The sequence below is a fragment of the Chiloscyllium plagiosum genome, chromosome 9 (genome assembly GCF_004010195.1).
Source record: "Chiloscyllium plagiosum isolate BGI_BamShark_2017 chromosome 9, ASM401019v2, whole genome shotgun sequence".
Classification (NCBI taxonomy): domain Eukaryota; kingdom Metazoa; phylum Chordata; class Chondrichthyes; order Orectolobiformes; family Hemiscylliidae; genus Chiloscyllium; species Chiloscyllium plagiosum.
The window spans coordinates 27,995,656-28,009,551 of NC_057718.1; the positions used below are offsets into that span (position 1 = coordinate 27,995,656).

The 13,896-nt window shown below is 41.8% G+C and overlaps 1 protein-coding gene across 2 annotated transcripts in view; it reads left to right on the top strand.

Moving 5' to 3' along the window:
- fbxo11b (F-box protein 11b) overlaps positions 1-13,896 on the top strand; it is a 153,951-nt gene that overhangs the window by 75,686 nt on the left and 64,369 nt on the right. For both annotated transcript variants that reach the window (XM_043695619.1, XM_043695620.1), the window contains one exon: positions 5,600-5,681. In XM_043695619.1, the coding sequence (XP_043551554.1) occupies positions 5,600-5,681 (82 nt within the window). The remainder of the gene's footprint in view (positions 1-5,599; positions 5,682-13,896) is intronic.

The window sequence follows — 13,896 nt, forward strand, 5'->3', positions numbered from 1 at the left end:
AATTCGCCTACACCAAAGTTTCTGTTTAAATTGAAGAGTTTGGAGGGTTCCCTGCAGTTAAGTAAACAGTTATCAGAAAATGTTAAACTATTAACAACCTTATGTAAATTCTGGGTAACTAATATTGAGTGCACAACTTTCCGCATCCATGTCCCCAAACACAACATCCCCAACCTTGGAACTTGGACTGATACTGTCTGCCCCCCAAACCCATTCTCCCTTTCTTTCTCCCTCACCATACCTCTTTCCCCCCCCCCCCTCTCTCTCACTCTCCTCCTTTTCCCCTTCCCTCCCTCCCCTCTTTCTCTCCCTCCCTCCCTCTTTCCCCCCCACCCCACCAACCGTCCATTAACGTTCAGGAGTCCATTCTCTAACACTTTGGGTTTTGATGTAGAGGTGCCAGTATTAGACTGGGGTGGACAAAGTTAAAAATCTCACAACACCGGGTTGCAGTCCAACAGGTTTGTTTGGAAGCACTAGTGTTTGGAGTGCTGCTCCTTCAGGTAGCTGTGGAGCAGGTTCATAAGACGCACAATTAATAGCAAAAGATCTCACTGGGTTATGTTACTGTCTGACATAATAGGTTATGTGATGTGCCACTGTTTTGAAATGCAAACTCTCAAAATGATGTTCGTATATAATTCAGATCCTTTTTTCTCATAAATGAGAGCAGTGCAGGGATTGGAAAGGGGAATTGTCATGTAGAAATTCACTGCAGAAAAACAAATTGGCTAAAGGTTGGATGGATTAAAGAAAATTAGGGAGGGAAGTAGAATGAGCATATAAAGAGAAATCTTTCAGGCTTCTCACTATATGATGTAATTTTTAAAAGTAATTAATTCATGCGATGCCACTGGCGTGGCCAGCATTTTTTGCTGTCCTGCATTGCCCCGAGGGATATTGCTGTGTGTCTGGAGTCACGTGTATACCAGATCCATTTAAGACAGCAGGAGTTGTTGCTGTTTTCTCACATGTAATACATGTGCCATTGTCAACCAATTCTGTCTTTGCGTTTCACATCTTGATTGGGAAGAATACCAACAGCAGATGCTAGATGTCCCAATGTAAATATCTTGCCCTTGTTTCAACTCTGCGTGTTCAGATTTGAAGGCTGTAAGCGTTAAGAGTAGGCAAAGAGTTAATGTTTTGTAGGTTTTCCACCCACAGAATTACAGGAAATGATTTCTTTGTCAGATGAGTGTAAACCAGTCCAGGCAGGGTGATGAGGTTGAGAAGTGACTGGTAGGGGTTAGACAATCTAAACTTGCACTTTAAGATTTACAACAGAATTCCTGAATTTGAAGTTTTATTTTCGGTTTCATGCTGTCAGTATTTTGTAGGCCCGAAGGAACAAATTCAGGGTTTGTCGTCTTCTATGTCTGTTGTACTCCAGCATTGAAGGTGAGTTTAAGAACTGTCTTTTGAAAAAAAAACTCTTATGCTGTACAGGTGTTTATTTTTAGGTTACTTTTATTTTTTTTGTTTCGCTTTGCTGTTTTCCCTCGGACCGTCGCTCGCAGTAGAAAGTAGAATCGGGCAGGGAGCATTTGGAGGCCTTCTGGTTCTGACCAAAGCATTATTATTTATGTAACCTGGGACTGCGAGTTTTGGTAGGCTATTCAAATTTACGATCCACCAACCTAGCTGTTAGTCATTAGGGGTGATTTTTGTGTGCTAAATGCATTGAGATCGTAGAAACCTTCCTTATAAGCGCATTTGAAATTTCACTATCAGGTGCACAGTTAAATTGAATATTGGTCATGCAACTGAATTCATTCCAGCTTAAGTTGCTGAACAGCCATCAACTGTTGTTCATATATAGTATTTCCCCCGCAACTGTAGTTGGCTTGATTTGTAAGGGCAAAACGGTGCATATTATAGCAAATGGAAATCATGTTTGAAGTGGAGAAAATTAGTCATGTGAATATTGTTTGAACCAGCTAGCCTAGGCATCTAAAACTTAGTGTCGCCTGTTTTGTAACTCCCAGATGAAACAAGTGAGCTTGCTACAGGATCTTGGTTTTTAACCTGAAGTGTACCGTTCCTATAGATCTTATTTATAAGAGAGCAATTGTTAAGTAAGTTGGTTTGTCAAGGCAGCTGTTTTGATGTCTATGAAGAGTTGTAGTACACCACATGTGATGTTGAGGGGAATTCCAGAGGTGCGAACTGAGTAACTACCCTTGACATCAAGACTGCATTTTGATCAAGTGAGGCTCAAGGACCCCTCACAAAATTTGAGTTGATGGGAATGATGGAAATCTTTCCGCTGGTTGGAGTCAGACCTGGCATGAAGAAAGATGATTATGGCAGTTAGGGGTCAGTTGTCTTAGCACCAGGAGATTTCTGCAGGGGTTTCTCAGAGTAGTGTCCTTGGCCCAGCCATCTTCAACTGCCTCAATTACCTTCGCTCGATCGTAAGGTCAGTGACCCACATCTGGAGCGCTGTGAGCAGATATGGTCCTCTTATTTAAGGAAATACGTAATTTAATTGGAGGCAGTTCAGAGAAGGTTAATAGGATGATCTCTGGTATGGAGGGATTGTCTTCTGCATGAAGGCTAAACAAGTTGGAGCTCTACTCATTGGGGTTGAGAAGAATGAGAAGTAATCTCATAGACTTATTTAGGATTCTTAAGGGGCTTGACAAGATAAATGCCAAGAGAATGTTTCCCCTTATGGGAGAGTCTGGGACCAGAGGACATAATCTCAGAATAAAGTGGTGCCAATTTAAGATTGCGGTGAGGAGGATCATTATCTGAGTTGAAAGTCTTCGGAACTCCTTGCTACGGTGTTGTGGGGTTAGAGTCCCTGTACATAATTACAGCTGAGAGAAGATTCTTGATCTGGAAGGGAATAAAGGATTCTGGGTAGAATGCCAGAAACTGAAAGTGAGGATCAGCAATGGTGGCGCAAGCTCAAGGGGCTGAACAGCTTACTCATGTTCTTGTTTCTCATGATATTATAAAGTGGGATGGTTGTTGATGACTGCAAATGTTTAGCACCATGTTTAGCATTACTTAATCATGTCAATTTAAGGCACATACTCAAAAAAGCTCTAAGTTAGACTAGTGATCCTGTCAGATTTGTGTAGCAATTGATATTACAGAGCACTCTTACCTCAGCTGCGGGTGATCTCTTTCTTTTTGTAAACGCACTGGAACGTTAGGTTTAATGGAAAGAATAGAAAGAGAAAAACATCGCTTACATTTTGGTGCATTGAGGAGTTGTTGTCTGGCAATTGAAGCACTCTCTCCATCAGCCATTGGATTTATGAGGATTTGAAATATTTAGGAATGAGGATGTATTCTTGGGACTGTTGGGCAGTCACTTTTGCTGAGATCATTGACAATGACGTAACAGTTCAATGAGCCTGATACTAATGACTTGCATGTTCTTCATCAAGTGAATACACTGTCTCACTGTCATTACATGTTATTTTATGGTGTCGTCCTGTTTTCTCCCCTCAGTTGAAGCAAAATACTCAGACAGTAGTTTTACCACCTTCATTTTTATTCCGGGTCGTGGAGGGAGAGAGAACAATCGTTCATGTGCAGAGACATGAGTTCTCGGTCTTCTCTCTCGAACAGCAGTTTATGAATTAATTATATAATCATTTTGATTAGATTAGATTAGATTACTTTGTGTGGAAACAGGCCCTTTGGCCCAACAAGTCCACACCGACCCTCCGAAGCGTAACCCACCCAGACCCATTCCCCTACCCTAACACTACGGGCAGTTTAGCGTGGCCAATTGACCTAACCTGCACATTTTTGGATTGTGGGAGGAAACCGGAGCACCCGATGGAAACCCACACAAACACTGGGAGAACGTGCAAACTCCACACAGAGTGTCACCGGAGGCGGGAATTGAACCCGGGTCTCTGATGCTGTGAGGCAGCAGTGCTAACCACTGTGCCACCATGCTGTCCCAACATGGTGAAGGATTCTGATATTCATGTTGCAAAAAAGATTTACGAAAAAAAGGGTAAGAGCTAAAACAAAAGATTCACAAAGATGGTAAAGCCAAGATACAGATATTGGGGAATACCATTCATATGAGGGAGTCTTCTTTAGGACAGGAGGATGAGAAGTACTTAACAGAGCAGGTTAAGATTGAGATGCTTTTTGTTCTTTCATGGATGTAGGTGCAGGTACAAGGCCAGCACCTGTTACTCATCCTCAAATACCCTGAAAGGAGGTCATTTCAGAGGGAGATTAGCAGTCAGCCTCATCGCTGCCGGTCTGGAATCAATGTAGTTCAAACCAGGATCTCCCTCCCTAAAATGCATTAGTGAATCAGATGAAGTTTTACAACAATTGATGATAGTCTAGTTAATAACAGTCATGAAACTCTTTATAAACCCAGGTTTAATAATTGTACTTGAATTACAGGGAGGAATATCCAGATAAGGCAACATATTGATTGGGTGATGGTTACAATCAGCGGGTATCAATAATAGAGATTAAGCTACCTGCTGTTAAACAATGAATGTTCTTAACCTTAACTGGCTGTACATAATGAATACTTTTCACTTTGTTAAATTGACCTTACATACTGAAAGATTTCAACATTGTTAAATGGCTGTACATAATGAATGTTTTTCCACCTTGTTAACCCATTGCCCTGGCCTCCAGCACCCATTGTTAACTGTACATTCTTATCTGATCTGAGTCATGCTCAGCTGAACCTCTTGTTTCACAAAACTCAGAACTTAACTCTTTCCCTACCTGCTTCTACCCTATACGCGTTTACAATGGACCCTCAAAAAGTCTCTACAAACTCTAGTTTGAAGAATTTTCAAAGTTTCAACACTAATTAGAGCTCTAATCTTTTGACAAATCTTCATATTTAAAAAAAAACTGATTGCAGCTGGGCAAGAAATTTAAAAAGCGGCTGCTCCAATCACCTGCCAGTACTACATCCTATTCAGTATGGATTGTTGAGACAAATGCAGAAATGTAAATCGAGTGTCTAGGATTTAATAAAGTTCCTTGACAACTACAGATGGGAGCTTATTTGTCACTGAAATACCACTGCCTCAGATGGAACATGGTTTATTGTGTAGGCCACGTGAAGGTCCGAGGTCGAATGTCCCGGAACGCTGAAGAGTTCTCCAACTGGGAAGGAACACTTCTGTCTGTTGATTATTGTGCAGTTTCACCCGTTCATCTGTTTCACCAATGTCTCAGGGCATCCTTGCCTGCAATGTATGGGATAGACAACGTTGGCTGAGTTGCATGAGTACCTGCCATGTACATGGTGAGAGGTGGTGACATGTTGGTGTCATTCTTTCACCATGTTGAGTGATATTTGGCTTTTTCTGTTATCCCATCCAATAGTGCAAAATTCTTAATCAAAGAAAAAAAGTAAGCTTAATAACACCAGAGCATTCTTAAGTGTCTGATAACTCTTTCAGCCACAAATTCTTATGTAGGGTGTAGATTTTAATTTGCAAATACGGAGGCCTTGTGTTTAATGTAAAACAGTACAAAATGCTGTTCTCAATTGTGGGAGTAGAATATGGACTGAATTTGGAAATGCTAGACCTTTGTATAATTGTCGCTGCAACTGAGTTATTATCTTTTTCCCATCTCTTAGGGTGCTTCTACTTCAAGTTCTGAGCATTTTGGTCATAGAGCTAAGCGTGCAAGGCTGTCAGGAAAATTACAAGATCTTCCTGGTAAGCAAATTCTTTATCATTAACAATTTTTTTATTTCACAAAAGGTTTAAATGTGTTTTCATCATACCTCACTTTTTTTTAATCTTATCTTTTTTGGTGAGGTTTTGTGTGAGTAGTTTTTTTTCTGTGGTCTGCAAAAAATGAAAAGAAGGAGGAAAAGCATGATCCAAGTTCAGTTGAATATTTGGCATTTTTTTTTACAGTCATGCAGAATTTCAAGCCCCTTGGCTTAATATCTGATCTTGGCAAAAACTTGTTGGTGCATTGGTGTTATTTAGGTTATAGAATTCTGTGCCCCGAGACTCGACATGGGAACTATTAGTTGGACAGTTCATCTTCTGTTGTCCAGTTACCATTGCTGGAAAGTTGCGTGCTTGTATTCTTCTCATGTCTCGCTTAATCAAATCAGACATGGGGTCTCAAAATCCAAGCAAATATAAAAGCTTCAGGAAATGGGCGATTGATTCAACTCATCACTTTTGAGGGTTAACACATCTGCAATAGAAATGCAGGAAATGTTGAAGGAAACACAGTTGGAATTGGGTGCAAAGATATCTGATTTATAAATATGAATTTTATCTTATGGAACAGTTTTTCTATGTCGGGTTTGAAAAAATTGATCTTAATATATAGAACTGTCAGTCAATGTTAGACTGTCCCAGTGTCTTCATATTCTGAAAAGTTCAGTTTAAGAAAAAATCATGTTTGGACATCGAAATCCATGAAATGGTCATTTTTTTTGGTCTTCCAAAAAAACTAGTAGTGTATGTAACTATGGAGTGTTGAGTTTAGGATACAACTAAACACCTATATCAGCTAATCAGAAACTAAGTTGGGAGCATGCATTTGCTCTATATAGCACACAGATGATTAAAGCTGTTTATGTAATGCTTTTGTTCAGTGTTATTAAACCAGAGACTTGTGGCCTACAAATCTGATTCTCTCTATTCTTTTGAGGGTTTAGTTTTTGATGGAATCCTGCAATATTTCTACTGGTCCTGTGCTCTGTTTGAAGTAAAATACATCATTTGTATCAATTAATGCTTTGAACAGTACATTAGTAATGTAAACTGTCCTGAAGGTGGCTTTATAAATATGCAAATGAACTTAATGGAGTCAAAAAAAGTCTTTGTTCAGTTGCAATATTTTAATTACTTCCAAGTATCATAGAATGCAGATATTTTGAAGGAAGGATACATAATTGAAAATGGACTGCCATTCTGTAAGCTGTTGTTTGCCATTAACTGACAGTTTGCAAGTTGCTTTTCTTGGCTGAATAATTTCTGCCCCAGAATGCATCTCATTTGGCTTTCAGTCCAAAATGTGTTTTCAAATAAATCTATCCTGGCCTGTTTCCGATTTTGCAGAAATAAATTCCTCTTGCATTGTTTTCAATCCTAAGTTAGTGGCTTTCTAATTCTTATGGAGAAAGTAAGGCCTGCAGATGCTGGAGATCAGAGTTGAAAAGTGTGGTGCTGGAAAAGCAAAGCAGGTCAGGCAGCATCCCAGGAGCAAGAGCGTCAATGTTTTGAGCATGAGCTCTTCATCAGGAATAAAGGGGTGGCCCGATGGGGCTGAGATAAATGGGGCATGGGGGAGGAGTGATTACGAAACTGGTGAAATCACATTGAACCTATGTGGTTGGAGGTGAGGCATTCTTTCTCCACGTGTCAGGTGGCTAGAGTTTGCCAATGGAGGACGCCCAGGACATGCATGTCCTTGGTGGAGTGGGAGGGGGAGTTAGTGTTTGGCTGTCGTAAAGATGTTTAGTGTGTATGTCCCAGAGATGTTCTCTGAAATGTTCCACAAGTTGGTCTCCTCCCTAATGTAGAGGAGACCATATCCGGAGCAACGGACACAATAGATGACGTGTGTGTGGAAGTACAGGTAAATCTCTGTCAGATGTGGAAGGATCCTTTGGGGCCTTGGACGAAGGTAAGGGGGAAGGTGTGGACACGGGTTTTGCACTTCTTGCGGTGGCAGGAGAAGGTGCTGGGAGTGGAGAGTGGTTTGGTGGGGTCATGGACGGAACAAGGAGTTGTGGAGAGAATGATCTCTGTGGATCGCAGATAGGGGTGGGGGAGGCAAATATATCCCTGGTGGTGGGGTCTGTTTGTAGGTGGAGGATGATGCGATTTATCCGGAGTTTGGTGTAGAAGGTGAGGACTGGAGGGGGGTTCTGTTCTTGTGATTGGAGGAGTGGGGTTCAGGGGCAGAGGTGCAGGAAGTGGAGGAGATGCAGTGGAGGGGAATTTGGGAGGGGAATTTGTGGTCCTTCAAGGGGGAGGCCACCTGAGATGTTCTAAGGTGGAATTGGTCCTCTTAGGTGCATATGTGGCAGAGGTAGAGGAATTGCGAATAAGGAACAGGAGGTAGGTGGGAGGAGGTATAGTCCAGGTAACTGTGGGGGTTTGAAGTAGATATCAGTGTATTGCTACCCTTTTGGTCTGGAGGAAGTGGGATGATTCGAAGGAAAAGTTAATTGAGAGTAAGGACCAATTCAGCAAATTAAATGAGTGTGTCAGTTGAAGAATACTAGTTAGGTTGGTGGAAGAGGAAGAAACTGAAGGCTTGGAGGCCTTTGTCATGGCGGATGGATGAATACAGGAACTAGATGTCCGTGGTGAAGATGAGGCATTGGGGGCTGGGAAACAAAAGTCATGGAGAAGGTGGAGGGTGTGGGTGGTGTCCCGAATGTATTTGGGAGGATCCTGAACCAAGGGGGAACAGGACGGTGTCAGGGTATGCAGAGATAAGTTAAGTGGGGCAGGAGCAGGCTGGGGCAGTCAGGTTTGTGAATTTTGGGTAGGAGGTCGAACTGGGCAGTACAGGGTTCCCAGACTGAGGTTGGAGGCTGTTGCTCAGAGATCTTCTGACGTGATGAGGTTGTGGATTGTCTGGTGATGGGAGGTGAAGTTGTGTTTGAGGGGCCAGTAGGAGGATGTGTCTGCAAGTTGGCACCTGACATCAGCGGTGTGGAGGTCGGTGCGTAAAACTACCAAACGTCAAACCAGCAGACAAAGTGGGCGCAGTGGTAGTTTGGCTTACCGACCTCGACACTGCTGAAGCCAGGTGCCAACTCGTAGACGACACCTCCCATTTATCTCTCAGCCCCCTTGGCCCAACCCCTCATTCCTGATGAAGAGCTCATGCTCGAAACATCAACTTTTCTGCTCCTCAGATGCTGCCTGACCGGCTGTGCTTTTTAAGCACTGCACTTTTCATTTCCGATACTTATCCCTTTTTGTTTCATTCTCACCCAGAAGTTGAAAATATTTTCCCTCATTTCATCTATTGAACCCTTTGTTAATTTTGAAAGCTGCTTTTTTCTGTTTTTAAAAAAAACATTCCAACCTGCTTGGTACTACTTAACAGTTGAATGCTTTCCATTCTGATAACGTGTTAGGCCAGGGGTTTGTGATAGTATACCTACCAATGTTCTCCTACTTCTCTCAAACAACAACTTCTGGAATCTGTATTTGTGCACAATCAAATGGTGGAAATCCAGAAGAGGTTGACAGCAAATCCATCCATCTGCAGAAGGTGTGTTGAGGTACAACCATCAATATAAATGGATTCCAGAAATGATTCCACTCATACTATTGGTCTCTTCGCAGGAACCCTTGATAAGTGAGGTGTAATTAGGTTTTTTTGTATCCTGCAAAATTTTTCATTACTGCTGAACATTTTTCATTGATGTGAAGAACAAGTTTATACTGGATTGAATCTCAAATTTCTTAATTATAAGATGTGGGAGCAGAAGTAAGCCATTTGGCCCACTGAGTCTAGTCCCATCATTAAGTGGCTAATCTGACAGTCATAGAGATGCACCTCAAATTCATTTACCTGCCTGTTCCCTAAAACACTTGATTCACATAATGATTAGAAATAGGTTTATTTTTGCCTTGAATATATTTAATGACTCAGCTTTGACAGCTCCCTACAGTAAAGAATTCCACAAATGTACCATTCTCCAGGAAAATAAATTCCTCCTCATTGCAGTCTTCAATGGACGACCCACTTACTCTGCAAATCTGCTGCCTGGATGTAGACTCTCCCTCAGAAGGAAATTATCTACCCTGCCAAGACTCTTAAGTATTACCTATTTCAATAAGGTCTATTTACATTCCAAATTCGTGACTACAGCACCAAATCTACTCAGCCTTTCCCCATCAGAAAATCCCTATGTACCTCTGATCGAGTCAGAGTCTGGACTGCCTCCAATACCAGTACATCTTTCCTCCGATAAAGAGCCCTCAAACTGTTCACAGTATTCCAGAAATGGTTTGACTAGACCCTTGTATAATTCTAGCAAGACCTCTCTATTTTATACTCAATTTCCTTTGAAATAGAGGCCAACCTTGAATAAAAATGAAAAATTGCAAATGCTGGAAATCTGAAGAAAGAACACAAAGTGCAGGAGAAACCCAACAGGTCTGCCATATCTGGAGCAACCCAGGCTTGTGGTCAGCAGAATTCATGGCAAGCCACACAACCCCTTTCTTTTTCCACCTTGCCCTACAAACATCTGAACACTAATAAAGAGTGGGTCATTCAACCTTTTGAGCCTGTTCTGCATTCACTCCAGTCATGCCTGATTTAATTTTAACCACAACTTTACATTCTGCATCAAAGATTGAGGGCAGCATGGTGGCTCAGTTCTGTGTCAGGGACCCAGGTTCAATTCCAGCTTTGGGTGACTGCGTGGAGTTTGCATGTTCTTGCCGTGTGTGCGTGGGTTTATGCTGGATAAAGTGGTTTCTTCCTACAGTCCAAAGATGAGCAGGTCAGGTGGTTTGGCCCGCTGAATTGCCCTGTTGTGTCCTGGCATGTGTCGGCTAAGTAAATTAGTCATGATAAATGCAAGGTTACAGGGATATGGTGGTAGGCTAGGTCGAGGTGGGATGCTTTTGGAGGGTTGGTGTGGACTTAGTAGGCCTCTTTCCGCAATGTAGGGATTCTATGATTCTGCAATTTCTAAGATTCAGCATCCATTGCCTTTTGATAAAGGGAATTCCAAAGAGTCATGGAGACATATAGCACCGAAACATACCCTTCGGTCCAACTCAACCATGCTGACCAGATATCCTGACCTAATGTAGTCCCATTTGCCAGCATTTGGCCCATATCCTTCTAAACCCTTCATATTCATATACACATCCAGATGTATTTTAAATGCTGTGATTGTACCAACCTCCACCACTTCCTCTGGCAGCTTATTCCATATAGCACCACCCTCTGCATGAAAAAAATGCCCCTTTGGTCCCTTTTAAATCTTTCCCCTCTCACCCTAAAGCTGTTCTCTCTAGTTTTGGGGTCCTCACCCTGTGGAAAAGATTGTGTATTTACCCCATTCATGCCCCTCATGATTTTAGAAACCTCTGCAAAAGTCACCCCTCAGCTTCCGATGCTCCGGGGATGCCCACAAGACAACCCTCAGCTACTGCCTCACAGTCACATGACACTCAAAACAACGCAGTGACCTGATCATCTCCAGAAACAGTGTAATGTAAATCATTCCTTAATGGCCAGGTCTGTTGCAAATTGTTTTTTTGTAACTGAAGGGTGCAGTCAGAATTTTAATTGCAATGTTCTAATTGATCCTGAATAGGTGATGATGTACATGGCTCTGAATGACAAGGGATGACTATATAAAGTTACTCTGGCTAGGAAATGGCCATGCAAATAGTTCTGAATGGCAAGAGATGGGAATGTAAACTCCTTACATTCTACCTGTAAGACAAAGACATGCCACCCACATTCAGGACATCCAATTTCCTGCAGGTCAGCAGAGCAAATTAAGCCTTGAATATCGCATTCCCTCCTTTATCATTTAGGCACTACCAACTTAGAACCAAGAACAAAGAAAATTTACAGCCCAGGAACAGGCCCTTTGGCCCTCCAAGCCTGAGCCGATCCAAACGTACTGTCTAAACCTGTCGATCAATTCCTAAGCATTTGTATCCCTCTGCTCCCCACCTACTCATGCATCTGTCCAGAAGCATCTTAAATTAATCTACTGTGCCTGCCTCTACCACCTCTGCTGGCAACACATTCCAAACGCCCATCACCCTCTGTGTGGAGTACTTGCCGCATGTATCCACCATAAATTTTCCACCTCTCACCTTGAAAGAATGACTTCTTGTTATTGAATCCTTCACCCTGGAAAAAGCTTGTCTCTATCCACCCTTTCTATACCCTTCATGATTTTGTAAACCTCAATCAGGTCTCCCCTCAATCTCCTTTTTTCTAGTGAAAATAAACCTAACCTATTCAACCTCTCTTCATTGCTAGCACTTTCCATACCAGGCAACATCCTCGCAAACCTTCTCTGCACCCTCTCCAAAGCATCCACATCCTTTTGGTTCGGCCGCATTTAGAATATTTACAGTTCTGGGTGCCACATTACCAATGTCTTGTATAATTTTAACATGACTTGCCAGCTCTTATACTCCATATCCCGTCCAATGAAGGCAAGCATACTATATGCCTTCTTGACCACTATCCACCTGTGCAGCAACCTTCAGGGTACAATGGACCTGCACTTCCAGATCTCTCTGCCCATCAACTTTTCCCAATGCTCTTCCATTCATAGTATAATTCGCTCTAGAATTAGGCTTGCCTAAATGCATCACCTCACATTTGTCTGGCTTGAAAGCCATCTGCCACTTTTCCGCCCAACTCTCCAGTCTATCTATATCCTCCTGTATTCTCTGACAGTCTCTTATGCTTTCTGCTACTCCACCAATCTTTGTGTCATCTGCAAACTTGCTGATCAGCTTATTCATAAGAACTTTACAGTCAGTACTTAAGCAAGTTATTGACACACAACATGCAGTGATTATAACAACAAAAATTACTAGTCCATGCAATAGATAGGAGAATCCTGTAGATCCTGTGTGGGGGAAAAAGTGTTCACCAGTGAAGTTCTTAAATCCACAGTCCTTAGTGACCACTCCACCCCCTCCATGTTGAGTGGGAATGAGCCAGTTATCCAAAATTTCCTTCAATAAAGTCCAACCTGAAAACAAAATCCAGTATATCCTTGCACACCACTGCACGGAGAAATCTGAATTCTTGGATCAAGGCACTTAAATACTTAACCAAACTGACGAGACTTCCATTTTTGCGGAGATCCTTCAGATGGAGGATACCAGTGCATCGGAGTGTAAAGTGCAGCAGCTGCCGCAGCAGGGTAGGTGAACACACCATTATTTGCTGTTTCTGCTCCCTCTCTGCTGTCAAATGTAACAAAGCCAAATGGCTGTTTTGATGTTAGCTTGATCAGTGAGCCTTCATATCCCTTAAATGATTGAAAGAGAAGGTAAAGCTCGCGTGGTTTAATATCCATAGGAAGGCCACTGACCTAAAGCGTATGGACCTCCTCTTCACTGGTGTCAGCTTCTTCACTTTTCGTGCTCGTGACTGGGGATCTGATTGGATCAAGTTGTGGAAAGTGGGTGGTGGTCCACAGGCATGCTTTACCTGTGAATGAAGAAACTTGAGAGACCATGTCAGCTGCTGAAAGTATAGTTGCATTTCCTCTCTCATTTCTTCCTTGCCAAGCTGGGTATCAGGATGAAGAGAGTTACATACACCACTGTATCTGCCTATTTCAACATTCTCCCTTGTCTTGAAGTCCATTACTCTGTTCGCTATTTATGACATTATCAAGTTTTATACAATCTACAACATTTCTGAATTGTACTGCTCAAACAATTCAGTCACTTAGAAACAACAATCAGTGGCCCTAAAAATCAAACCCTCGGGGGAATTCCATTCAGGCTATTCAAAAATTATTTTCCTTTGACAAATTAATACTTGGCTAATGTGAAAGCTGTCAGGAGAAGTATTTTTAAAAATCCGGAACAGCAAGAAAACAACAAAATATTCTCTGTGCTTCAGCTGTTGAAGAGGCAGTTTCAGTTCAGATTCAAATATCAAATATCCATGGCAAACAAATGTGAAATATATTAAAATATGTTCTCCAAATGAAGCTTCCTAAAAAAGACAGTTGAAATTATAGTGGTTACAGGCCAGTAATTGTACAACTTTGTTACAGACGAACATTCTTTGAATTTGCAACATGAAGTGGGACAATGAATTGACAGACCTGAAAGAGTTCAGCCTAAAGTTCTAATGTTTTCTAAAATCTTAACATAACATCAAAATTAAAATTAAAATGCACCCTTCGTTTTGTTAACACTGCATTTA